Source organism: Ranitomeya imitator, chromosome 7 (genome assembly GCF_032444005.1).
Source record: "Ranitomeya imitator isolate aRanImi1 chromosome 7, aRanImi1.pri, whole genome shotgun sequence".
Taxonomy (NCBI): Eukaryota; Metazoa; Chordata; class Amphibia; order Anura; family Dendrobatidae; genus Ranitomeya; species Ranitomeya imitator.
The window spans coordinates 105,618,411-105,643,594 of NC_091288.1; the positions used below are offsets into that span (position 1 = coordinate 105,618,411).

The window sequence follows — 25,184 nt, forward strand, 5'->3', positions numbered from 1 at the left end:
GGGAATGTTTAACTTGCAACAAAGTAGTCTAAGAGTAGATTTAATATATCTGAAGGCATGTCATAGTGTAGAGGGATCATCCCTATTCTAATTTGCACATGGAAATATGAGAAGCAATGGAATGAAACTGAAAGGGAGAAGATACAGATTAGATGTTAGAAAAAACTTTTTAACAATGAGGGTGATCAATGAGTGGAACATGCTGCCACGGAATGTGGTGAATTCTCCTTCAATGGAAGTATTCAAATAGAGGCTGGACAAACATCTGTGAGATAGCTCATTGAATCCTGCATGGAGCATGGGGATGGACATGATGAGCCTTCCAACTCTAACATTCTATGATTAATCACAGGGTGCCGATGGGCTGGCATGACAACTGGGCATCTGCAGAAGCCCCCCGTGCTTGTCATTGCTGATCTGCCATGGACGACGGCCCGTGTTAATGGCAGATGATGATTTTTGCTACTCATAGAAGGGCTGAAGCCTGTATTCAGAGAGAGACAGAGATTCAGCCAAGACATCCAAACATCCAGGGGACACTACAGGACTGCTGCCAATACATGATGGCTCCATCAGGAGGGACACAGATCTATCATTCTACAGGAAACAACCAAGGGGACCTTGGATCCGGTTGGACGAATACAGATCTGCTATCTGCTCCATTGACCATCGCTGAACCATAGATACATTTGGAGAAAGCCAGGACTGGGACCCGCCGGTTTCCTGGCTCCATGGAGATTTTCGCAGAAGCCAGGTTGTCAACTAGCCTTGTACATCAATGGACTGTCATCTTCCTAAGGTTGTCGTTACCTCCTCTCTGTAGGTGTGTGCCACAGGTGGGGTAGATGACCTTGGAAGATGAAGACAGGTTGTGATCCTCCGGTTAACTGGCCTTGTACCAGAATGGACTGTCCTCTTCCTATGCTTGTCATTACCTCCTCTCTGTATGGGTGCCACAGGTGGGGTAATCGACCCTGGGAGCTCTGAAGTAACAGATGCCATTATCCGGGCGAGTCAGTGGAATAGTGAGACTCTGTAATATGCACCATCTTGGGTATTTACTGGGACTGTGCTATTTGCTATTGTGTGTTGGTGGTTCAATAAGTTATTGCCACACTGTTTTACCATAACCCTGTGTTGTCCGAGTAGCATTATGCCCATGTTAAAGGGAGAGCAGGCATTCAGTGGAACGATTCCTGGTCCATGTGGTTTCGGCTAGCAGCCCGGGGTGCCTGCCGACTCCCTATGTTTCCACACTGTGTATTGGTCATTTCGAGTAGAGCAGCTAAGGCTATGTTCACATTAGCGTTGCGCGCCGGTGCGTCGGCGACGCAACGGCGACGCAACGCGCGACGCACCAAAAACGCGCGCAAAAACGCTGCGTTTTGCGACGCGTGCGTCGTTTTTTGACGAAAATCGGACGCACGAAAAATGCAACTTGTTGCATTTACGTGCGTCCGACGCTAGCGTCGAAAACGACGCACATGTCGAAAAACGCAAACAAAAAAACGCACGCGTCCCCTATGTTAAACATAGGGGCGCGTCGCCGCTGCGTCGCCGCTGCGTCGCCGACGCAACAGCGACGCACATTAGCGTAACGCTAATGTGAACGTAGCCTAAGCTCTGTTTCACTTCAATGGGATTGAGTCATTATCAATAGCTCAGTCCTGGAAAACCTCTGTAAATCTTCCTTGAAAAAGTCTTGGAATGGTTGGAGAACCTTCAATTTACCTATGACAAATGTACTCTCATTCCACTTGTATGGAATAGATATTTCAGTTCATGAAAAATAAAAACATTAAAATAACACATAAATACAGTAGTATTGTGCAAAAGAGAGTAGCTTCTGTTTATGTGACTTGGCGAAGACTTGAAAACCTCATGCCACGCTGCGAGGCACATAGGAAAAATTGTTTGCAAGCCACAGCTTGTGGAAACTAAAATCCAACTCTCCTCTCAAGCAGACTGAGTAATTAATTTCAATTTCCACAATGAGATGAGACGAGAGTGCGGACAGGGAACGGGAAGCTAACTAAAAGGGCTCTTTTCTTGAGAAATAAAAAGATAAAATAAGTTACTTAAAGTAAAGAAAGTCTGTGGTGTGGAGTCATTAAGGGAGATTATGGCAACTAGTGTAAAAAATATAGCAGTTCTCAATGGTAGTCACATCAGTGATGTAACTAGCATCTACGGTCAACTGCTCCATTTTCATTATTCACTAATCGTGAAAATTCCTCCTCTGCTTACAGCACAAGTTTCCCCAAAGCATCTTCCGCACTGTTCAAATAATAGAAAGAAAATTTTATCCCCTTAGTGACAGAGCCAAATTGGTACTTAATGACCGAGCCAATTTTTACAATTCTGACCACTGTCACTTTATGAGGTTATAACTCTGGAACGCTTTAACGGATCCCGCCGATTCTGAGAAAGTTTTTTCGTGACATCTTATTCTTCATGTTAGTGGTAACATTTCTGCGATATTACTTGTGATTATTTATGAAAAAACAGAAATATGGCGAACATTTTTACAATTTTGCAATTTTCAAACTGAATTTTTATGCCCTTAAATCAGAGAGATAAAAGTCACACAAAATAGTTAATAAATAACATTTCCCACATGTGTACTTTACATCAGCACAATTTTGGAAATCCAAATTTTTTTTGCTAGGAAGTTATAAGGGTTAAAAGTTGACCAGAGATTTCTAATTTTTACAACAAAATTTACAAAACCATTTTTTTAGGGACCATTTCACATTTAAAGTCACTTTGAGGGGTGTACATGACAGAAAATACCCAAACTTGACACCATTCTAAAAACTACACCCCTCAAGGTGCTCAAAACCACATTCAAGAAGTTTACTAACCCTTTACGTTCTTCACAGGAACTAAAACCATGTGAAAAGAAAAAATGAACATTTAACTTTTTTTGCAAACTTCAGAACCAATTTTTTTATTTTCACAAGGGTAAAAAGAGAAAATGAACCACAAAATTTGTTGGGCAATTTCTCCTGAATATGCCAATACCCGATATGTGGGGGTAAACCACTGTTTGGGCGCACGGCAAGGCTTGGAAGAGAAGGAGCACCGTTTGACTTTTTCAATGCAGAATTGGCTGGAATTGAGATTGGACGCCATGTCACATTTGTAGAGCCCCTGATGTGCCTAAACAGTGGAAACCCCCCACAAGTGACACCATTTTGGAAACTAGACCCTTTAAGGAACTTGTCTAGATGTGTGGTGAGCACTTTAAATCTCAATTGCTGCACAGAAGTTTATAACGTAGAGCCATGAAAATAAAACATCACATTTTTTCTACAAAAATGATCTTTTCACCCCCCAAATTTTTATTTTCACAAGGGTAACAGGAAAAATTTGACCACAAAAAAGTTGTTGTTCCATTTGTCCTGAGTATGCCGATACCCCATATGTGGGGGTAAACCACAGTTTGGGCGCATTGCAGAGCTTGGAAGAGGAGTTCCGTTTGACTTTTTCAATGCAGAAATGGCTGGAATTGAGATCGGACGCCATGTCGCGTTCGGAGAGCCCGCCTGATGTGCCTAAACAGTGGAAACCCCCCACAAGTGACCCCATTTTGGAAACTAGACCCATTAAGGAACTTATCTAGATGTGTGGTGAGCACTTTGAACCCCCAAGTGCTTCACAGAAATTTATAACGTAGAGCCGTGAAAATAAAAAAATCCTTTTTTTTCCCTCAAAAATGATTTTTTAGCCCGCAATTTTTTATTTTCTCAGAAGGGAAGTAGTGACGTTTTAAAATGCAGACTTTCATGGAATGGTCTACGGGCATCATGTTGCATTTGCATAGCTCCTGATGTACCTAAACAGTACAAACCTCCCACAAGTGACCCCATTTTGGAAACTAGACCCCCCCAAAGAGCTTATCTAGATGTGTGGTGAGCACTATGAACCTCCAACTGCTTCACAGAAGTTTATACTGTAGAGCCATGAAAATAAAAAATCATATTTTTTCCACAAAAATTATCTTTTCACCCCCAAATTTTTACTTTCACAATGGTAATAGGAGAAATTGGACCCCAAAATTGTGCAATTTATCCTGAGTACGCTGATACCCCATATGTGGGGGCACTGTTTGGGCGCATGGCAGAGCTTGGAAGGGAAGGAGCGCTGCTTTGGAATGCAGACTTTGATAGAATGGTCTGCGGGCGTTATGTTGTGTTTGCAGAGCCCCTGATGTACTTAAACAGTAGAAACCCCCCAGAAGTGACCCCATTTTGGAAACTACACCCCCCAAGGAACTTATCTAGATATGTGGTGAGCATTTTGAACGCCCAAGTGCTTCACAGAAGTTTGACGCAGAGCCGTGAAAATAAAAAATCATTTTTTTCAACAAAAATAATTTTTTAGCCCCAATTTTTTTCCCGCAAGGGTAACAGGAGAAACTGGACCCCAAAAGTTGTTGTCCAATTAGTCCTGAGTACACTGATGCCCCATATGTGGGGGTAAACCACTGTTTGGGCACACAGCAGAGCTCAGAAGGGAGGGAGCACCATTTGACTTTTTGAGCGCAAAATTGGCTGTCGGGTTTGGAGACCCCCCCTGATGTACCTAAAGGTACCGTCACACTTAGCGACGCTGCAGCGATACCGACAACGATCCGGATCGCTGCAGCGTCGCTGTTTGGTCGCTGGAGAGCTGCCACACAGACCGCTCTCCAGCGACCAACGATGCCGGTAACCAGGGTAAACATCGGGTAACTAAGCGCAGGGCCGCGCTTAGTAACCCGATGTTTACCCTGGTTACCATCCTAAAAGTTAAAAAAAACAAACAGTACATACTTACCTACAGCCGTCTGTCCTCCAGCGCTGTGCTCTGCACTCCTCCTGTACTGTCTGTGTGAGCACAGCGGCCGGAAAGCAGAGCGGTGACGTCACCGCTCTGCTTTCCGGCTGACCGACGCTCACAGCCAGTACAGGAGGAGTGCAGAGCACAGCGCTGGAGGACAGACGGCTGTAGGTAAGTATGTAGTGTTTGTTTTTGTTTACTTTTAGGATGGTAACCAGGGTAAACATCGGGTTACTAAGCGCGGCCCTGCGCTTAGTTACCCGATGTTTACCCTGGTTACCAGTGAAGACATCGCTGAATCGGTGTCACACACGCCGATTCAGCGATGTCTACAGGGAGTCCAGCGACCAAATAAAGTTCTGGACATTCTTCCCCGACCAGCGACAGCACAGCAGGGGCCTGATCGCTGCTGCCTGTCACACTGGACGATATCGCTAGCGAGGACGCTGCAACGTCACGGATCGCTAGCGATATCGTCTAGTGTGACGGTACCTTAAACAGTGGAAATCCCCCAATTTTAACTCAAACCCTAACCCCAACACACTCCTAACCCTAATCCCAACCCGATCCATAATCCTAATCACAACCCTAACCATAACCTAATCACAACCCTAACCATAACCCTAATCACAACCCTAACCCCAAAACACCCCTAACCCTAATCCCAACCCTAACCATAACCTAATCAAAACCCTAAGCCCAACATACCCCTAATCCTAATCTCAACTCTAACCTCAAACCTAACCTTAATCCCAACCCTAATCCCAATACACCCCTAACCCTAATGCCAAACCTAACCCTAATGCCAACCCTAACCCTAATCCAAACCCTAATCCCAACCCTAATCTCAACTCTAACCCTAACTTTAGCCCCAACCCTAACTTTAGCCCCAACCCTAACTTTAGCCCCAACCCTAACCCTAACTTTAGCCCCAACCCTAACCATAACCCTACCTTTAGCCCCAACCCTAACTTTAGCCAAACTCAGTTTAGCCCAACTGTAATCCTAATTGGAAAATAGAAATACATACTTTTTATTTTATTTTATTATTTTTTCCTAACTAAGGGGGTGATAAAGGAGGGGTTAATTACTATTTTTTTTATTTTGATCACACCATAATATTGATAGCCCCTGGATTGAAATTTGGACTTAATCTCATTAACCCGTTGTTCTCGTAGCCTGTCATCCGAAACAATGCGGGACACACTTCTTTCTACCGCCGTATTGGACGATCTCTCCATGCCAATCACAGCATTACAGTGACGCACTTCCGGTGTGTCACTTCCGGTCGGCGCTGTGCACTCACTTAATGGGTGCGCTTTCACTACTTCCTTACTCAGGCACATGCACTGACAAGCGATGGACACCGCGTCAAGCTCCGGACGGCAACAGGTAATCAGTGCACCACTGCCCATACACAGCGCTATGCAGCAACACACAGCGCTTTACACCATGAAGCTTAGGAGCTTCAGCTGGCTTCCTAGCATGGTAACCTATATATTCAAGGATACCTCCTCTCTCCATAGCTCTCAGCCCACCCCATGAGCAGGGCACTGGTACCCCAGGTAATCATCACCCATTCGGGGCACGTACAGTATTCCCTTTTTTCTGACACCATTACCCATTTGCACTCTTTACTCCCCAGTGACTCTAACCATAGCCTCTGGACATATGCACAAAGCGACACGCAATTTTACTCTAAGTACGGTACGCCAGTCCATATTTCTCCTCTCTGCCTTCATTATAATGTATCTGGAATTGGGAATAGGTTTATTATGTGGTTTCTATGCATTTTTCAAATAACAAAAATATGACCGATTCTACATTTTGTATATACTTTGTTTGTTTTCGTTTTCCTCTTGGTCCCCTCCTATTTCATTATTTTTGTTTACTCATTATTTTGTCTTATTGATTTATTTATTTAATTTCTTATGTACTGTAGTAACTGAAGAAGGTCGAATAAGACCGAAACGTTTTTTTGTACTACGCAATAAATTTCTCAAGTCACTCGCATTTAAGTTGAGTGCCAGGTTCTTTTATATTCAGGATCTATTACAGTGACCAAAATGAAATAAGAGGAAGGAAATTCCTCTGCCAGCCGGCATGCGCCCACCATTTTCTTACCGGAGGAGGAAGCCGGCAGCCAGAAGGGGATGCAGGAGGACCCAGGGACATCAGTAAGTATGACAGGGTCCCCGATCCCCCTATTTCTCTGTCCACTAATGTGCGATCACATCAGAGGACAAAGAATGACAGACACATACAGTAGCATTTTTTTGCTGTCGCCGGTAAATGGTTAATTACCGGCGATCGCAAAACAGGGTCGGGAAAAACCGACCCCGATCATGTTCTTTGGGGCTCAGCTACCCCCCGGCAGCCGAGACTCCAAAGATGTGCTGGATGCTGGCCGGCGGGCGCACTACGCATGCACCCGCCATTTTTTTGCAGGAAGAAGATGGTGGCGCCCATGGGGAACTACGAGGAGCACCGGGGGACACAGGTAAGTATCAGGGGGCGATCAGGAACCCCATTTCTCTGTCCTCTGATGTGCGATCACATCAGAGGACAGAGAAATTAAATGGCAAATTGCGTTTTTTTTTTGTGGTCGCCGGTAAACGGTTAATTACTGGCGATCGCAACCCGGGGGTGGGTAAAAACCAACCCGAATCATGTTCTCTGGGGTCTCGGCTACCCCGGCAACGGGACCTCAGAGAAAATCCGACTCTGGGGGTCGCTATACACTTTTTTTTTCCACAGCGCCGTTAATTGATGGCGCTGTGGTTTAAATACCCTTAACTACCGCTGTTAAAAGGCGTATCGGCTGTCGTTAAGCGGTTAATAATAGAAAGAAAACTTTAGTGATCTAAAGCTAAATCCAGATGTATTTTGCCACACATTTTGCTACAGCTAATAGATGATAGAACCAGAAACACATGGGCTACTTGCACATTGAACAAGTCTGTAGGAACCTGTTCACACCACCAAAAAAATTGAAGACACAAAAGAGTACAGTGAGGTCAATAATACTCTGTTGTAAAAAAAAATCACAGTAATAAGCAAGGGTATACCTTGACAATTGGTGGAGCAGCTTAGTATACATTTTTTTGCAAAAAAACGTATCAACTAAATACCCTGTTTTTTTTCCATCTTTTGACAAGCACTTGCTTATTACTGTGATTTTTTTTTTAACAACAGAGTATTTTTGACTTCACTGTGCTCTTTTGTGTCTTCAAGCTAATAGATGATGCTGCGGATTATAATCCTATACATTAAATGGAGTAAAATTGCTGATGTAATATTCAAGGGATTTTCGAAATGTGTGGCAACTGCAGCCATATAGACTACTACATATTCCGACTCTGCAACAGAACTATGGAAAAACTGATCAGAGGAAGTCCTGCCCCGCCATTCTCACAGACTGAGAGGGTGCTGCATCAGATTGGCTGAGCAGTGTTATGGGCAGGTTGTCCATGTAATGGCAGTGTTGTAAGTTACAGCTGACAGTTGTCGCCTCACTTGTTTCCGGCGCTTGTTGCCTCACAAGAGGCAAGTGAGGCGACAACTGCCAGACAATTGAGTCGACAACCACCCGCTGTCAGCTGTAACATACAACACTCACTGCTATTACACAGGACAGAGGTTAGGACCGTCCCGAATAGGGTCACCGTGATGTGGTGGGATGGCTTTTACATTTTTTTAAATCAAGATTATGTTAGCCCAGTACCCTAAGTTATTTTAATGTACTATTGCTGTTTATTTATTTACTGCGCGGTATTTGATGTTGTTTTACAGTTAACGGGAACAAAAGTTGGTCACATCAAATATTGAATTGATTTAGATTTATCTTTTGTTCATTCACTTTGCATTTTGATAATATATTAACATTTCTATTTTTAAAGCATTCTTACTTTGCGGTACATTTTCCTGCTGAATACATTTGCATTGTACTGTATATTGTGAGGGGTTGCCATTCTCGATGGAAGCCTTTAGGCAGACTCAGGAGCTCATGCACTTGAAAACACCAGTGGGTTTATTGTGTGCAGCATAAACCACGGTGCTTAAAAAACAAAACACAGCCCTCTGGGCACGGTAGAAAACAAAACAAAATTATTACAGTTCAGTCCTCCTTGGTGAGGGTTCCTCCCGCATACGGTAACTGAAAACCGCTCTTAGTCCTTACTTCTGTGGGAAGTAGAACTTCTCCCCACAGCACCACACACAGACTGGACCACAGGTCCAAGTATATCATGTCATGGACTGGTCATGTGATCATGACATCACTGCAACTCCTCAAATACCTGCAAGTCCTGCAGGGAAAGGGGTAAGGTGAGAACCCTCTCACCCGCACTGCGAGTGCTCACATGAAACCGGCCCATTACACTCTGTATACTGCCTTTCAGCACCTAGTGTGCTGGAAGCACAAAAACACTCCGGTTTGACATCACTGACCGCTGCATGCACAGTGACACGTACCTCCCTTACTCTACAAAGCCAGTGACTCTGTCACAATATATAACATCAGCAAACCTGTTGGTGACCCCAGAGAATATTTGTACGATTTACTAAAAGCCATAGTTTCTTCACAAGGCATACTGTCTTTGTGCAAGACATTTTATTTTTTTAACAACAAAAATGTTATTCTTGACAAACAAGTTTTCAAGTCCGTTGTCATAATTTCTTCATCCCCTTGTTACACACACACCAAAACTAAAGCCTCTTGTTTTCTTCCTCCATTTTTTAGTCTACCTTACTGTTGCAAAAAAATGTATATTGTTATAGCTTGGCTAAGATGAGCTATATGTTGTTTGGGACCTGAATGGTGCTTCCCATTGCATCTTTGCTTGCCATACCATCCGGGCTCTGGTGCTTCCCAATTGCTTATTCACATTATGAACAAACAACCAAACCTGATGCTACTCCAGAAAAAGAGATAATTATTTTTGTGACGGCTATAAGAATCCAAGACATTGTCATATTCAGTTTGTAAACACGAAAACGGTTATGCCCAATTAAAGAATAATTTTTTGAACCACCGCCTGTTAAAAAGTCATGGCTTCTCCTGTGGAAACTACCTATGTAATAATCACCGGTAAGTCAGCCCCAAAAGAGGTATTAATGGTCCAAAAATTCTAAAAAGTTCAACAATACAGTGCATTAGTAAAGGGGCTGTTAACATCGGTTACCATCTATTTACCTATATCCATACATATTGAAGTGACTTTGACAATACTACAGTCCTAAGAGACCTTAGAGAGTCATACACACTTTTCAGGGCAATTCGAGACTTTAAAGTACTTTTGATTCACTTTGTGGAAAACTTATGTGAATCTGGTGAATATAAATTTCAAAGTATTTTCCCATTTCTTCTAATGATCTATTAGTTCATCAAATTTGTTATTTTAAATGGAAAACAAACTTCATTATAATGTCACATTTAGTGATGAGCTCAAGCGCTCGTTACTCCAGTTTGCCTAGGGTGCTCCGGGATGCACCAAGTATCGCGGGTGCTCGAGAGAAATGTTCGGGTTTTCGAGGCCACATGTTAGACAGTTACAAAACGTGGGGATTGCCTGACAAACACAGACAATCTCCGCATGTTTTGTGGCTGTCTATCAGTGGCGAAACATGTGGCCGCAGGGACTCAAACGCGTCACTCGAGCACTCGCGATATCCGGTGCTTATCACTAGTCATATTAAAAGCAATTCAAAATAAATTAATAAAAAGTACCTGTTGCAGGTCTGCAAGGGAGTATAAGTGGATTTGCTGAAAAAGATATTCACGGGGGAAAATTCTGGAAAAAAAAAAGACAATATAGATAAAAATTAAGTGAAAATTAAGATGTCTTTGTTGAGTATCTCATTCCAAAGTCACACCCACTGAAACAGACTTGGTTATCCCTTTTGCTACTACAACAGACTCCATAACAGACAAAGTTTTTCAGTAGCTTTTGATCTACTTGCATTGATTTGATCATTAAAGTATTGGAGAAGTAATATCACTTTTATTCATGGCAACCAAAAACTGTCCAGACATACTATGATCAATTACATTAAAAACATACTGCATTTAAGATTTCCATATAAACCTTTGGACCTAGAATCCTTAATATATACCTTACCTTACCAAAAAAGCTTTAATTTTAATATTAAAAACTGAGTACTACACACAAAAAACACCAAGAAAGTGGCACCACAAAACTCCACAAGAAAAGCAAAAAGCACAAGTTTCTCCAGCATCCGTAGATTGGCTGTGAAGATCTGCAGCACAGAAAGTAAAAGTCCCTGCTTGGCTTCAGATGCAGACAAAGCAAAGGAAAGTGTCCAGCTATTGGGATATAAAACGTTCCTAATTTATTAGCACAGCTTAAAAGGTTCCAGGTACAATATAAATATTGCAACAAGGCAAAAACTGGTGCGCTTCGGACATAGAAATGTCGTTAGTCATACCATGCACGTTTCGGACACACATACCATCTCTAAGGACATTTTTACGTTCATAATACATGGTTATTTGCCTAATGCAATATTTTTTATGTACCTTGAAACTGTAAAGCTGAAATAATCAATTGGTGATGTTTTATATCCAAACGGCTGGATACCTTTGTTTGCTTTGTCTGCATGACTTAGAAAAGTTCTATATCCGAAACTTGCCGGTTCTTGCGTTGATACATTTTATTGTACCAAGAACCCTTTAAACTGTACTAATAAATTGGAGAATTTTTTATTCAAATGGCTCAATAACTTTACTTGTTTTGGCTTCAAAACTCAAAAGACTTGGTGTAAAGCCACAAAATAGAAAGCCTCTTAACGCGCTATTACTTGCTATTTAGTTCCAATTTACACCTAGTTTGTAGACTGTTGTGGTCCCATTTTTATGGTATTCTCTGTGTGCAGTTTGTTATGTTCACACAAATCAATAAAAGCATGTGTCCAGCGCTTTCTTTTATTGCATTGCTGGAGCGGTGCTTTAAATGCAATTCTCCTGCCCCCTCTGTCTGATACTGACCTGCCACCGCCTTCATCCTTTTCCAGCATCGCTCCCGATGGTCTGCGGCAATATTGGCCTCCCAGGAGCTCCAGTGTTTCGTGGAGCACACCGGAGGTAATTTTTAAATACATTTCTGAGAAAGTCTTGTTCTGGCCCTCATAGACTAGCATTGAGCTCTTGTGACAAAACTTCGGACTTCCGGCCAGTCAGAAGTTACAGGCACAAGATGGTGCAGAGGGACTGGAGTGGAGTTGGTAAAAGGTGAAGCTGCCAGAAGGTGAGTATACGAATGGGGGTAGAGGGCTTACATTTCAAGTGCCACTCCAGCGTTGGAAAAGAAAACACGCTGTAATGGTGCTGTAACTACATGTTTTTGGCTTCTCTTCAAGAGGGTTTGGGGCTGTTTGTTACTAGTGATGAGCGAATGTGCTGGGATAAGGTGTTATCCGATCATGCTCATGTGCACAGCTGTTACACAGCCACAACACAGGCAGGGATTGCCTAATAAACAGGTATTTACTGCATGTGATGCGGCTGTCTAAGGCTAGTTTCACATTTGTGGGTTAGCCCGCAGCATATCGTCCGCAACCGCATGCAAAAACGCATGCAAATGCTGCATTTTTATCCGCATCAGCTTACGCATGACGGAAAAAAACGCTGCGTTTGCGCTTTTTATGCACATGCTTCGATAAGAAAAAGATTTTCCAGGAGAATTTCCTTGACACAAGCTATGCCCAATGGGCGTCTCATGGGATTTCTGTATATAGACCCTTGTGCAAATGCAAGTGAACACATGTTCTTGCGTTCCCATAGACTGTAATGAATTGTTTTGACGCATGCCTTGCACAAGTGTCCGCATGCGTATGGCGGCAGAAATTTGACCCTTCAAAAATCGCAACATGGTGCGTTAGCCGTGCCCCGCCGCACACCGCGAAACGACGCATGCGCAAGCAGACACGGGCAAACACATGCAAACACATCTACCTGAGTCCACAATGTAAATGATATGAAATCAGGACGCATGCGGATGTACGCGTCAGAAACGCAGCGGACACAACCGCAAATGTGAAACCGGCCTTACAGCTGTGAGACATGCAGCTGCGGGGACTCAAACATATTTTTCGAGCCCACTGAAGACACTCTGCTAGCACCCGAGCATGGATAACTCTTCATCCCAGCACGTTCACTCATCACTACTTGTTACATCTCAGTGGAATTTTTCAGAGCAGTTACATTTTTAACAAATGCAGTCTGCTGAGGTTCTGAAAGCTTTTTTTAGTCTAATAAATAGCAATAAAATGCAGGTAAAAATAATGTTATTAAAAATAGCTTGACACTGTTGGAGTTTCTTAAGACACATTAAGAAACCCACTTTAAACATTTAAAGAAAAAAAACATGTGAATCTGGCCCACTGCTCCTGGACTTGCATTTTTCACATGGGTACTACAATTTCAGCACTGACCAATGATGCAGTTATAGAAGGGCAGAAGATTATGACTATTGAGTGAGTGACATCTTGCCTTGTTCAATCAGCAGATCTGTGACTGAACTCACGTTATTAGAAGAGGTGACCAAATTCTCTACTTGTATACAATTTACAGATTTACGGTATTTGACTATTAAAAATCAATGAAAATCTTCAAACCAAAAAAGACATCAGAAGCAAATGAAAAACCCAAAAGATGATGTTCCCACAACAAGAACGGTCAATCGTTTTCCACTCTGTGACATCTTTATTATACACACATGGCTCTCATGGTCTTATTACACTTTGCCATACTAAGCAGACAGACAGGAGTGGTAATCAACGTCACTGCGAGATCAGTATCTTAGCATTACAGAAGACATGTCCTGCAGCAGGCCCGCCCGAGAGTAGCGCCCCCATTTCAGGCAATGCTACATCTGTGCAACATTGATTTGATTTTACTGTATTATTTCAAGTATAATTGTATTTTGTGAACAGATTATTTGCCTGGAGCTGTGCACACTGCTCAACCGTCACTAACAGGAGTGTCCAGGCTCTTTGTCACACATCTGAAATAATCTGATTATTCTTTCAAAAATCTTAAGCAGTGCACTGAAAGGGTGCGCAAAACAGTCCAGAGCTACGTCTCCAAAAAATGATTATATTGTTGAATTTTGTAGATTGAACATGAAGAAAATCATAAAGTTCAATCAATTATTGGAAATGGAAGCAGAATATCTGACAAATAAACCTTGTTAATGCCTGATTTCAAAGAGAGATGTCCCTGTCTGTCCGTGAGTGGAGGGGAAAATGGCTTTACCTCCACGAACCCTCACAAATATATACACTTCACAGAAATATCTGATAAAGGATTGTCCAGAAATCCAGATAATTGGCTCATCATCAAAATGTCACTATCCTTAAATGTTACCAGGACGTCTCTATAGTAAGCTGGTGGTGGCGGCAGAGGTGGCGGCAGGGGTGGATTTTTTGGACTCCAGGTCACTTTTTGGTGGCCTCATGTCTCTGAATCAATTAAATGCTTTCTTTAGTATATCTACAGGCTTCACAGAAATGCATGAGGCAATGTATCAGTCTAAGTGTCCATAGAGGTCTGTGATGATATGCTTCATTACTATTCAGTATTCTCCCGTCATTGTGTATGAATAGGCTGCAGGACCCGACCACTGCTGCTAATCACATCCTAATTCGCCCTACTTGCTTACATGGCACCCTACATTTCATCTATATGGTCAGATCATGCTCCCGTATACTGTAATCCGAATATACCCGACTCCCAACAAGGTTTCACCTGCATATGTGGAGTAAAGCTGCAGGTTAACAGTGTTACTAACCTGCCCGAAGAATGCACTTAGCAAAGCGCTGCGGGAAGAAAATTAACTCTCCCCCCACCCCCGACTGCTTCCAGTCACAGAGGCGGTGACAGTGCAGGTTCAGTCCCTGCTCTGGGAATACAGAGCGGCCCTGACTTACAGCCGGCCCTAATGCAGAGTCAGAGCCGTGACTGGAAGCCGAACACTGCCAGGGGAATAAAGTTCATTTTCTCCCTGCAGCCTCCGGCTAAGCGTGGGTGCCAGGCAGATTAATAAAGCTATTAACCTGAAGATTAAGAAAAAGAAACTCAGATGCTCGGAGGTAAAGTATATAAAGTGGATTACATGTAAACTATTACCTAAAACTACATTTTATTTGAAACATTTAAAATCTTGAGACTATTGACAATTAATAAAGGATCCCGCACCAGCAAGTCAAATTAGAAATTGAAACTGGAGATAAGAAAATACACCCTGAATTGCCCTACCGGACCCTAGATGCACCCTTCCTTGCAGCGGAGGTTGGCACCCTAATTTTTGGCACCCCCAATCACCGTTGGCTGTCCCTGGATGCAAACTAGTTGTCCCTGATTAATCACAAGGAACACAAATGTAATAACCAGTGAAGGAAGGTGCCGCGGTGACTAGAAAAAAGAGGACGGAGAGGGGTGTAGATTGCTATTGGACAGTGAACCAAAGGAGAATATGTCCTTACAATTGAAAGTCTGTGCACTGGTGACAATCAGACAACATAAGTTATCTCCCAAAGAAGCAAATCAGTCAATTCCCCCCCCAAAAAACCTTAATACAAGCTGTATTACCAACCGGATTTCAGAAAATCATTAGAAAAAGTTGGATGAGTATGGGGAGAAGGGGCCAATGATCTAACCCTATACTTGCCCTTTTGAGTGTCCCTGCCTTGCTGCGGAGGTTGGCACCCTAAATGATAAGGGGAGATAACTTATGTTGTCTGATTGTCACAAGTGCACAAACTTTCAATTCTAAGGACATATTCTCCTTTGGTTCACTGTCCACTAGCAATCTAATCTACACCCCTCTCCGTCCTCTTTTTTCTAGTCACCACGGCACCTTCCTTCACTAGCTGTGTGAAGTTGGCACCCCATGTTCTCAAAAGATGAATAAAAATACACCATTCGTTTGTGCTGCGTTTGTGCTGGTTTGTGCCGCAAAAATGAACGTTTGCGCCGCTTTGGTTCCAGAGATATTGCGCGTTATATTTTTATGAAGCTCCGCCCACTTTCCACCCCATGTTCTTAAATTTTAAAAATGAATACACCATTCATTTGTGCTGCGTTTGTGCTGGTTTGTGCTGCAAAAATAAACGTTTGCACTGCTTTGGTTTCCGAGATATTGTGCGCTCAATTTGCTGAAACTCCGCCCACTTTCCACCCCATGTTCTTAAATTTTAAAAATGAATACACCATTCGTTTGTGCTGCGTTTGTGCTGGTTTATGCTGCAAAAATAAACGTTTGCACCGCTTTGGTTTCCGAGATATTGTGCGCTCAATTTGCTGAAACTCCACCCACTTTCCACCCCATGTTCTTAAATTTTAAAGATGAATACACCATTCGTTTGTGCTGCGTTTGTGCTGGTTTGTGCTGCAAAAATAAACGTTTGCACCACTTTGGTTTCCGAGATATTGTGCGCTCAATTTGCGGAAACTCCACCCACTTTCCACCCCATGTTCTTAATTTTTAAAAATGAATACACCATTTGTTTGTGCTGGTTTGTGCCGCAAAAATCAATGTTTGTGTTGCTTTGGTTCCTGAGACATTGAGTGCTAGCTTTGCTAATGCCCCATTTTAGTTGCATCAAAAAACATAGTGGTCATCAGAGAAGTTAATTTAGCATTAAGGGATTACAGTAGCATACATGGTTCATTATGACATACACAGGGTTAATACTTCATACACCGTGACTGGTCAGTGATGGGAAGAGGTTATACCTGGCAGAGGAGGTAATGTCTGTATGTACATCTCTGCTACCTGAGTTGTAACTCCGCCTCCAGCGATGTCATAGTGATGTCATAAGCCAGGGGTCGGCATTCTGTGGGGGCTAATGTCTGTATATACATCTCTGCTACCTCCAGCGATGTCATAGTGATGTCATAAGCCAGGGGTCGGCATTCTGTGGGGGCTAATGTCTGTATATACATCTCTGCTACCTCCAGCGATGTCATAGTGATGTCATAAGCCAGGGGTCGGCATTCTGTGGGGGCTAATGTCTGTATATACATCTCTGCTACCTCCAGCGATGTCATAGTGATGTCATAAGCCAGGGGTCGGCATTCTGTGGGGGCTAATGTCTGTATATACATCTCTGCTACCTCCAGCGATGTCATAGTGATGTCATAAGCCAGGGGTCGGCATTCTGTGGGGGCTAATGTCTGTATATACATCTCTGCTACCTCCAGCGATGTCATAGTGATGTCATAAGCCAGGGGTCGGCATTCTGTGGGGGCTAATGTCTGTATATACATCTCTGCTACCTCCAGCGATGTCATAGTGATGTCATAAGCCAGGGGTCGACATTCTGTGGGGGCTAATGTCTGTATATACATCTCTGCTACCTCCAGCGATGTCATAGTGATGTCATAAGCCAGGGGTCGGCATTCTGTGGGGGCTAATGTCTGTATGTACATCTCTGCTGCCTCCAGCGATGTCATAGTGATGTCATAAGCCAGGGGTCGGCATTCTGTGGGGGCTAATGTCTGTATATACATCTCTGCTACCTCCAGCGATGTCATAGTGATGTCATAAGCCAGGGGTCGGCATTCTGTGGGGGCTAATGTCTGTATATACATCTCTGCTACCTCCAGCGATGTCATAGTGATGTCATAAGCCAGGGGTCGGCATTCTGTGGGGGCTAATGTCTGTATATACATCTCTGCTACCTCCAGCGATGTCATAGTGATGTCATAAGCCAGGGGTCGGCATTCTGTGGGGGCTAATGTCTGTATATACATCTCTGCTACCTCCAGCGATGTCATAGTGATGTCATAAGCCAGGGGTCGGCATTCTGTGGGGGCTAATGTCTGTTTATACATCTCTGCTACCTCCAGCGATGTCATAGTGATGTCATAAGCCAGGGGTCGGCATTCTGTGGGGGCTAATGTCTGTATATACATCTCTGCTACCTCCAGCGATGTCATAGTGATGTCATAAGCCAGGGGTCGGCATTCTGTGGGGGCTAATGTCTGTATATACATCTCTGCTACCTCCACCGATGTCATAGTGATGTCATAAGCCAGGGGTCGGCATTCTGTGGGGGCTAATGTCTGTATATACATCTCTGCTACCTCCACCGATGTCATAGTGATGTCATAAGCCAGGGGTCGGCATTCTGTGGGGGCTAATGTCTGTATATACATCTCTGCTATCTCCAGCAATGTCATAGTGATGTCATAAGCCAGGGGTCGGCATTCTGTGGGGGCTAATGTCTGTATATACATCTCTGCTACCTCCAGCGATGTCATAGTGATGTCATAAGCCAGGGGTCGGCATTCTGTGGGGGCTAATGTCTGTAAATACATCTCTGCTACCTCCAGCGATGTCATAGTGATGTCATAAGCCAGGGGTCGGCATTCTGTGGGGGCTAATGTCTGTTTACATTTCATTATGCAGAGTCGAGGTTATTGCCTGAGCAGCATTAGTTGACACTCTCACCTATTGAGTGGGGATAGTTTCGGCTTCCACCATATTCGTGACACCAGACCATTCACCCTGGAGGGAACCGCAGACTAGTAAAGAGTTTGCACCATCACTGAGGAACAAGGTCAGGTTACTCCTGGATTTATAACCTCTACAGCTAAGCACGAGTGCCATTGGTTGTAGTCATTCATTTATTTTCACCCCAGTAGTAATGCAGGGCGTGTTAATGGGTGGAGCCAATGGGCGGAGTCAAGGGGCAGCAAAATTAGCTTTCACCTAGGGTGGCAAAAACCCTTGCACCAGCCCTGAAGCCCATTATACCTAGCAAACATTGTTTAGCCAAATTACGTTGCACTATAAAAAGAATTCCAGGGAAAAAAAAGATTGTGATTACTTTTGACGTTGGCCAGTTTATGTAAAGTGACTGTCATCTTCTATGAAAATCTTTGCATAAATATGCAATGACCGTAGACATCACCACTTTGTGTGTGATGGCTTTGGATTGCAGTGTGAATATGGCTGGGTTAACATTACATTTGGGCATACTGGGCATACGCTCCATTCATTTCTATGATCTTGCTGGGGTCCGCAAGTGACTCTAGTTGGCTCATTTTTGCTCCATATGCGGTTTTCTTGCTGGACTCAAAACCGTGGTAGACCATGATTTTGTGTCTGGCTCAAAACAAAAGTATTGTTATTTTAATATAGCTGTCCAACTAAACAGGACCTTCAGAGCTTAATAAATCTTTGCAAATCAAACACAGATAAAAATGGAATTACCAATAACAGATGAAACTTTGTAGACAGCAGAACTGTTTAAAGAACCATGAAACGGTTTAATCATAATGGGAAATCCACATTAACAAAATGTTAACAGAATAAAAAAATATTGGTAAGGCATATTTTAGGTTATTTTAAACATACACTTTAAGCACCAAAACAACCTTAGAGGAAAGCATTACTAACACTTTGTTTGGTGCCAGGAGACTTTTAAACTTTCCACAACAATCTTGCAGCCTGTGACTCGCCACGGGACTCATGATGAGACAGATTCTCCACATATTCACTCCTCCTTTGTAAATATTACAACATGGGGTTGTATCTTGGTCTTTGCAGAGGCTGTTGTAATAAAGTCACACAGGTCATCATATTTCTCCCAGCCATTAAATTTTCTTCTACAATAGGCAACATAATGACCAAGAGACATATTGCCAGTTCCTGGAATGAAGGCAACAACCCCTCGTAGCACAAATGAATGACTGTCCAGATGTATGTTCACAGGTATTTCGGACAGTGTATACTGTGTTTCTGCACTTATTTCAATACAAAGTACTTGTCCAGTGGTGCAGCTGTGCGTGACCGAACCACTGCAAAGGAATTTCAATGAAGATGCATCCTGAATTTTCAAGCCATCTGGACACTCTTGAGGTGACTTTAATGGCTTTAGACATTTTGAAACATTTAGGTGTAGCCCATCTTCCAATGCTAGCTGAAGTTTACTAAGTCCATTAGTTTCTAAAATATGTATATTGATTGGCAGAAGAGGGATTGCTCTTGAATTAGCTATATTTCTATTGCAGTACACAGAAGAACACTGTGTTTTAATTATTACACTTGGTACCTGTCTCATTGTCATTGAGATTATGTGTGCAAACATTACATTCAGCATTGACCTGCCTCACACCTGACTTCAGCTGAACATATTCAAATATTCCAGACAGTATTTTAGCCCTCATTGTATAAACTTCCTTTCCAACTCCCTTTGTCACAATTGTCTGCACCAATTCAAAAATTTCAACGGTGTTCTCTTTGTTGACATAATTGCAAAATAATCCACTGTCCCAGAATGCACAACAAAGACACTGGCAAAATGAGTCAAATGCACAGGTATTAATGATACTTATAAGCTTTTTGTTTACTTGTATTGGTTTTTTAGCTAGATGGTTACCATTTTTCAAAATGCTCACCTTTTTTTTCGGTTAAATTTTGTGTCCATGTGCAGCAACTCGGAACATGGGGTTAGGTAGGACAATGGAGGAATACTGAGACCTTTCCAATTTTCAACAGGCTGCTCCTGCAAGCTACTTTCATCACCCAATTTTATGTGAACTTGTGAATCCTCCTCACAGTTGCTGTTTTTTTGCCCATTGTCTTGGCTCATATTTTCACTGCTTTCAGTTTTCTTTATGGGAACTGAGGAAAGTCTCATTTTGCCTTCCATAAATTCAAGGTGACGAATTACAAATCGGTCGGTTCTAATAGGGAGACATTCATGTTTAAAGAGTCCATTTTTTATGTTCTTAAATTCAGCCTCAACATTTGCAGAACTTGCTGTCATGTTCACACTTTTAAAGTGTGGAACCATTATGGCTGTCCAAAGTGGAAGGTAACATGCCATTCTTAAAAGATTTGGAACAAGTTCTGGAAGGAAATGTAAATTGTCTCGGTCACCATGATTTGCTGCAAGCATCTTACTCCTTTCACAAATTTCTGTTGCCCATATTTTCAGGTCTGTTTGGCATGGTTGAATTGGCTCATCCTCTTGTTCTTTCATCTCTACTCCATAGTCATCTTCAGTGACAGTGGGTAAAACACGTCCCTCTGCAATCCGTCTCTTCAGTTGAACTTTGCTAGTCTCTGATAAAACTGGTGTGCCTCTGTCATCATTCCCTTCTGATTCACTAAAAGCAACAACTGAAATTGAATGAATGAGTTCTCTCGCATCATCAAGTGATGTAGACTGTAGAAGTTGTGCCATTGCTCTGAGATAGAATTCCCTTACTCTGTTTCCAGCTTGCCTCAGACATTCCCATCGGCTAATAAGCTTGATACAGTGCGCAACATCAATTCTAATAAAGTATGGTGGTAGTTTTGATGCAACATTCCTGGTCAACACTCCCAAACACTGATTTATATATGTCTTCAAGTCGGGGTAAGGAGTGAAAGCCTTAACTAGAGCTCCAAGCAAAGCGAGGGAGAAATCACAAACTGCTTCCTTTGGAACAGTAGCACCTGCTTGATTCCATTCTGTCAGCCATTGTGCTATAGAATTAATAGTATGGCTCTCAGAAAGCATCTGCACTACTGGGATATGATCTCCACTCGAACACAAAACCCCTTGGTACAAAAAGATGTGTCCAGAAATGCCAACAGGTCTTTTTAGTTTTCTCACTACTGAACCTGTTGCATCAAAACTTACATAGGAACCCAAGTTCTTTGACTTTATTTGGTACACTTGCATCTGAGACGGGGTCCAGTAATGGCAAAAAAAATTATCTAGACCAATGTTGTGTATGCTTCCAGTCTGAGGAACACTGTATTTCAGGAGATGTAATGAAAGAATTGGGTCCTTGTGCATTAACTCTCTTTCGCCAATCTCTTGCTTGGCTTTTCTTAACGTTGCTAGATTTGGTAGATGGCTAGGCTCAGGGTCACCAACATCCATAACTTTATAAGCCTCAGCTGCTCGCCATACATGTGCTTGTTTTCATCCTTCCCAGAGTTCTTTTGACAACCTTTTTCTTAAATCTCCTGATAATTTACGTTTTGATTTTCCTGTGTGGAGACTGTCATCAATATTGCAGATCATACACTTAAGCACTACTGGCTTAGCAATCTCTGGTATTTCTTCAACTTTTATGGATAGTTGTGCATCACACTCTGTGCAGCACCCTGTTATATCTATGTAGTTAGATACAACATTTGGATAAACCTTTGCCCTCCTGAATTTAAGTGTGCACGATGACTTGATATTTTTCCAGATCTCCTCATTCAATATGTGAGTCCATGTACCAGGTTTTAAGATTGTGTATTCTCTTTTATCAGCATACATAGATTTGTCATTGTAAATTACTTTTTCAGGCCAAATTTTGATCCAGCTCTGAAAAGAAAGACTGAACTCAAACTGAATGTCATAGCACTGAACTGATGAATGACTCTCTGTTCCTTCTGAGCTCTCACTGTTGGAAGGTTGTTTTGGGATATTTGTAACATTTTTGTACAGACCAAGGGCTTCCCATACATTGTGCCGATTTGTCTTTACAAACGTGTAAAGGTTTTTTGGTGAAATTTTGTTATTTAATTTTTGACACAAGTCTACCCATACTTTTTCTGAGGGGAATGCTATTGCCTGTCCTGTAATAATTTTTTCATGTGAAGAACAGATGACATTTATAATGTCATCATAGTCACAGGCTGGCTTCCTGGGCATCTGATCAAAACAAAAAATGTTTTTTTTAGTTTTACATGCAGTGTATTATATGGAAAATAATTGATTACATAATTTTTAATAGTTAAGATACAGTGGTCCCTCAACATACAATGGTAATTAGTTCCAGGTGAATCATCGTATGTTAAAACCATACTGGAGCAGCAGGTGATGCTGCATTCAACAGAGTCCTTCATATGTTGAAATGATCGTATGTTGGGGCCATTGTATGTGTTGAGGGATCACTGTACTGAGATTAAATAATCCTATTCTTAGCACGCTCACTTCTCTCTACTCTTACAGATGAAAAGTGTATTGTGTATCTCTGCCTCTCCCATAGTAATAAATGGTGGGGGCATGCCTGCCACAGCAAAGCCCTGTGGTTGGCAGTCACTCTGCACAGGGCGGTGATTGCTCCATGCAGGGGAGCACTGAGGGCCACTGCAGGAGATTGCAGGGGGTCCCAGTGGTCAGTACCAACCCCCCCCCCCCCCCCCGGGGGGTGGGATAGGGGATAAGTTTTGCAGCAGAGTACTCTTTTAATGGGTTAAAGCATTACTGTAATTACAAACAACTTGATGTGTTGGAGAACTACAACCCCCAGCATACCCGGACAGCCTTTGACTGTCCGGTCATGCTGGGAGTTGTAGTTTTGCAACACCTGCAGGCACCCTGCTTGGGAAACACTGTTGTAGACAGATAAAAATACAACTCCATGATTGAACTAAAGTTTCTTTGCTCAGGTAATAGCTTTGCAGAAATCTACCAAGACAGTTTAGCACATTTTCAGTTCAAATAAGTAAGTACACTTGATTTACCCTGGGAGTCTCTCAGCTAGTAGTCAAATTGTTAGGCATACATTTGCTTAGGCCTTTCCCCAAGTTACAGTGTGTGGGGGAGGGGCATCACAAGCAGGAAATCGAAATGAAGTATGGGGTCTAGTAAGGAACAATTTATACATTTTTTTTTTATTATAAAATTGCTATGGCTAGCCGGTGTTTTTCATTTCTTTTTATCTCCCTTTATCCATATATCAGTTACAGTGATTTGAGGCACAAACTCAGTGCGAGATTTCAAAAACCAAAGCAGCACAAACCAGCACAAATACAGCACCAATGAATGGTGTATTCATTTTTGCAGCACAAACCAGCACAAACGCAGCACAAACGAATGATGTATTTATTTTTAAAATTTAAGAACATGGGGTGGAAAGTGGGCGGAGTTTCAGCAAATTGAGCGCACAATATCTCGGAAACCAAAGCGGTGCAAACGTTTATTTTTGCAGCACAAACCAGCACAAACGCAGCACAAACGAATGGTGTATTCATTTTTAAAATTTAAGAACATGGGGTGGAAAGTGGGCGGAGTTTCAGCAAATTGAGCGCACAATATCTCGGAAACCAAAGCGGTGCAAACGTTTATTTTTGCAGCACAAACCAGCACAAACGCAGCACAAACGAATGGTGTATTCATTTTTAAAATTTAAGAACATGGGGTGGAAAGTGGGCGGAGTTTCAGCAAATTGAGCGCACAATATCTCGGAAACCAAAGCGGTGCAAACGTTTATTTTTGCAGCACAAACCAGCACAAACGCAGCACAAACGAATGGTGTATTCATTTTTAAAATTTAAGAACATGGGGTGGAAAGTGGGCGGAGTTTCAGCAAATTGAGCGCACAATATCTCGGAAACCAAAGCGGTGCAAACATTTATTTTTGCAGCACAAACCAGCACAAACGCAGCACAAACGAATGGTGTATTCATTTTTAAAATTTAAGAACATGGGGTGGAAAGTGGGCGGAGTTTCAGCAAATTGAGTGCACAATATCTCGGAAACCAAAGCGGTGCAAACGTTTATTTTTGCAGCACAAACCAGCACAAACGCAGCACAAACGAATGGTGTATTCATTTTTAAAATTTAAGAACATGGGGTGGAAAGTGGGCGGAGTTTCAGCAAATTGAGCGCACAATATCTCGGAAACCAAAGCGGTGCAAACGTTTATTTTTGCGGCACAAACCAGCACAAACGCAGCACAAACGAATGGTGTATTCATTTTTAAAATTTAAGAACATGGGGTGGAAAGTGGGCGGAGCTTCATAAAAATATAACGCGCAATATCTCTGGAACCAAAGCGGCGCAAACGTTCATTTTTGCGGCACAAACGCAGCACAAACGAATGGTGTAGTTTTATTCATCTTTTGAGAACATGGGGTGCCAACTTCACACAGCTTCCTTCACTGGTTATTACATTTGTGTCCCTTGTGTTTAATCAGGGACAACTAGTTTGCATCCAGGAACAGCCGACAGTGAGTGGGGTCGCCATATTGCACATAAATTAGGGTGCCAACCTCCGCTGCAAGGAAGGGTGCATCTAGGGTCCAGAAGGGCCTTTCAGGGTGTATTTTCTTATCTCCAGTTTCAATTCTTAATTTGACTTGCTGGCACGGGGTCATTTATTAATTGTCTATATTCTCAAGATTTTAAATGTTTCAAATAAAATGTAAAATTTAGTTTTAGGTAATAGTTAACATGTAACCTGAAGATTAACCCCATATCTGCAGGTTAGTAGTGTTTTTTTTTCTGGTGGCAGGTTCCCTTTAATTGATACTCGGCTTAAAGACACATTTTTTATCTCAGACCTTGGGGAGACTACCGACTCTTTAAAAAATATTCATGAGCTTGATGAAACTGCG

The 25,184-nt window shown here is 42.5% G+C and overlaps 1 protein-coding gene across 16 annotated transcripts in view; it reads right to left on the reverse strand.

Annotated features, from left to right (window-relative positions):
- Window positions 1-25,184, reverse strand: part of PLEKHM3 (pleckstrin homology domain containing M3) — a 553,542-nt gene that overhangs the window by 154,332 nt on the left and 374,026 nt on the right. For all 16 annotated transcript variants that reach the window (XM_069733722.1, XM_069733726.1, XM_069733725.1 and 13 more), the window contains one exon: window positions 10,553-10,616. In XM_069733722.1, coding sequence (XP_069589823.1) covers window positions 10,553-10,616 — 64 coding nt within the window. The remainder of the gene's footprint in view (window positions 1-10,552; window positions 10,617-25,184) is intronic.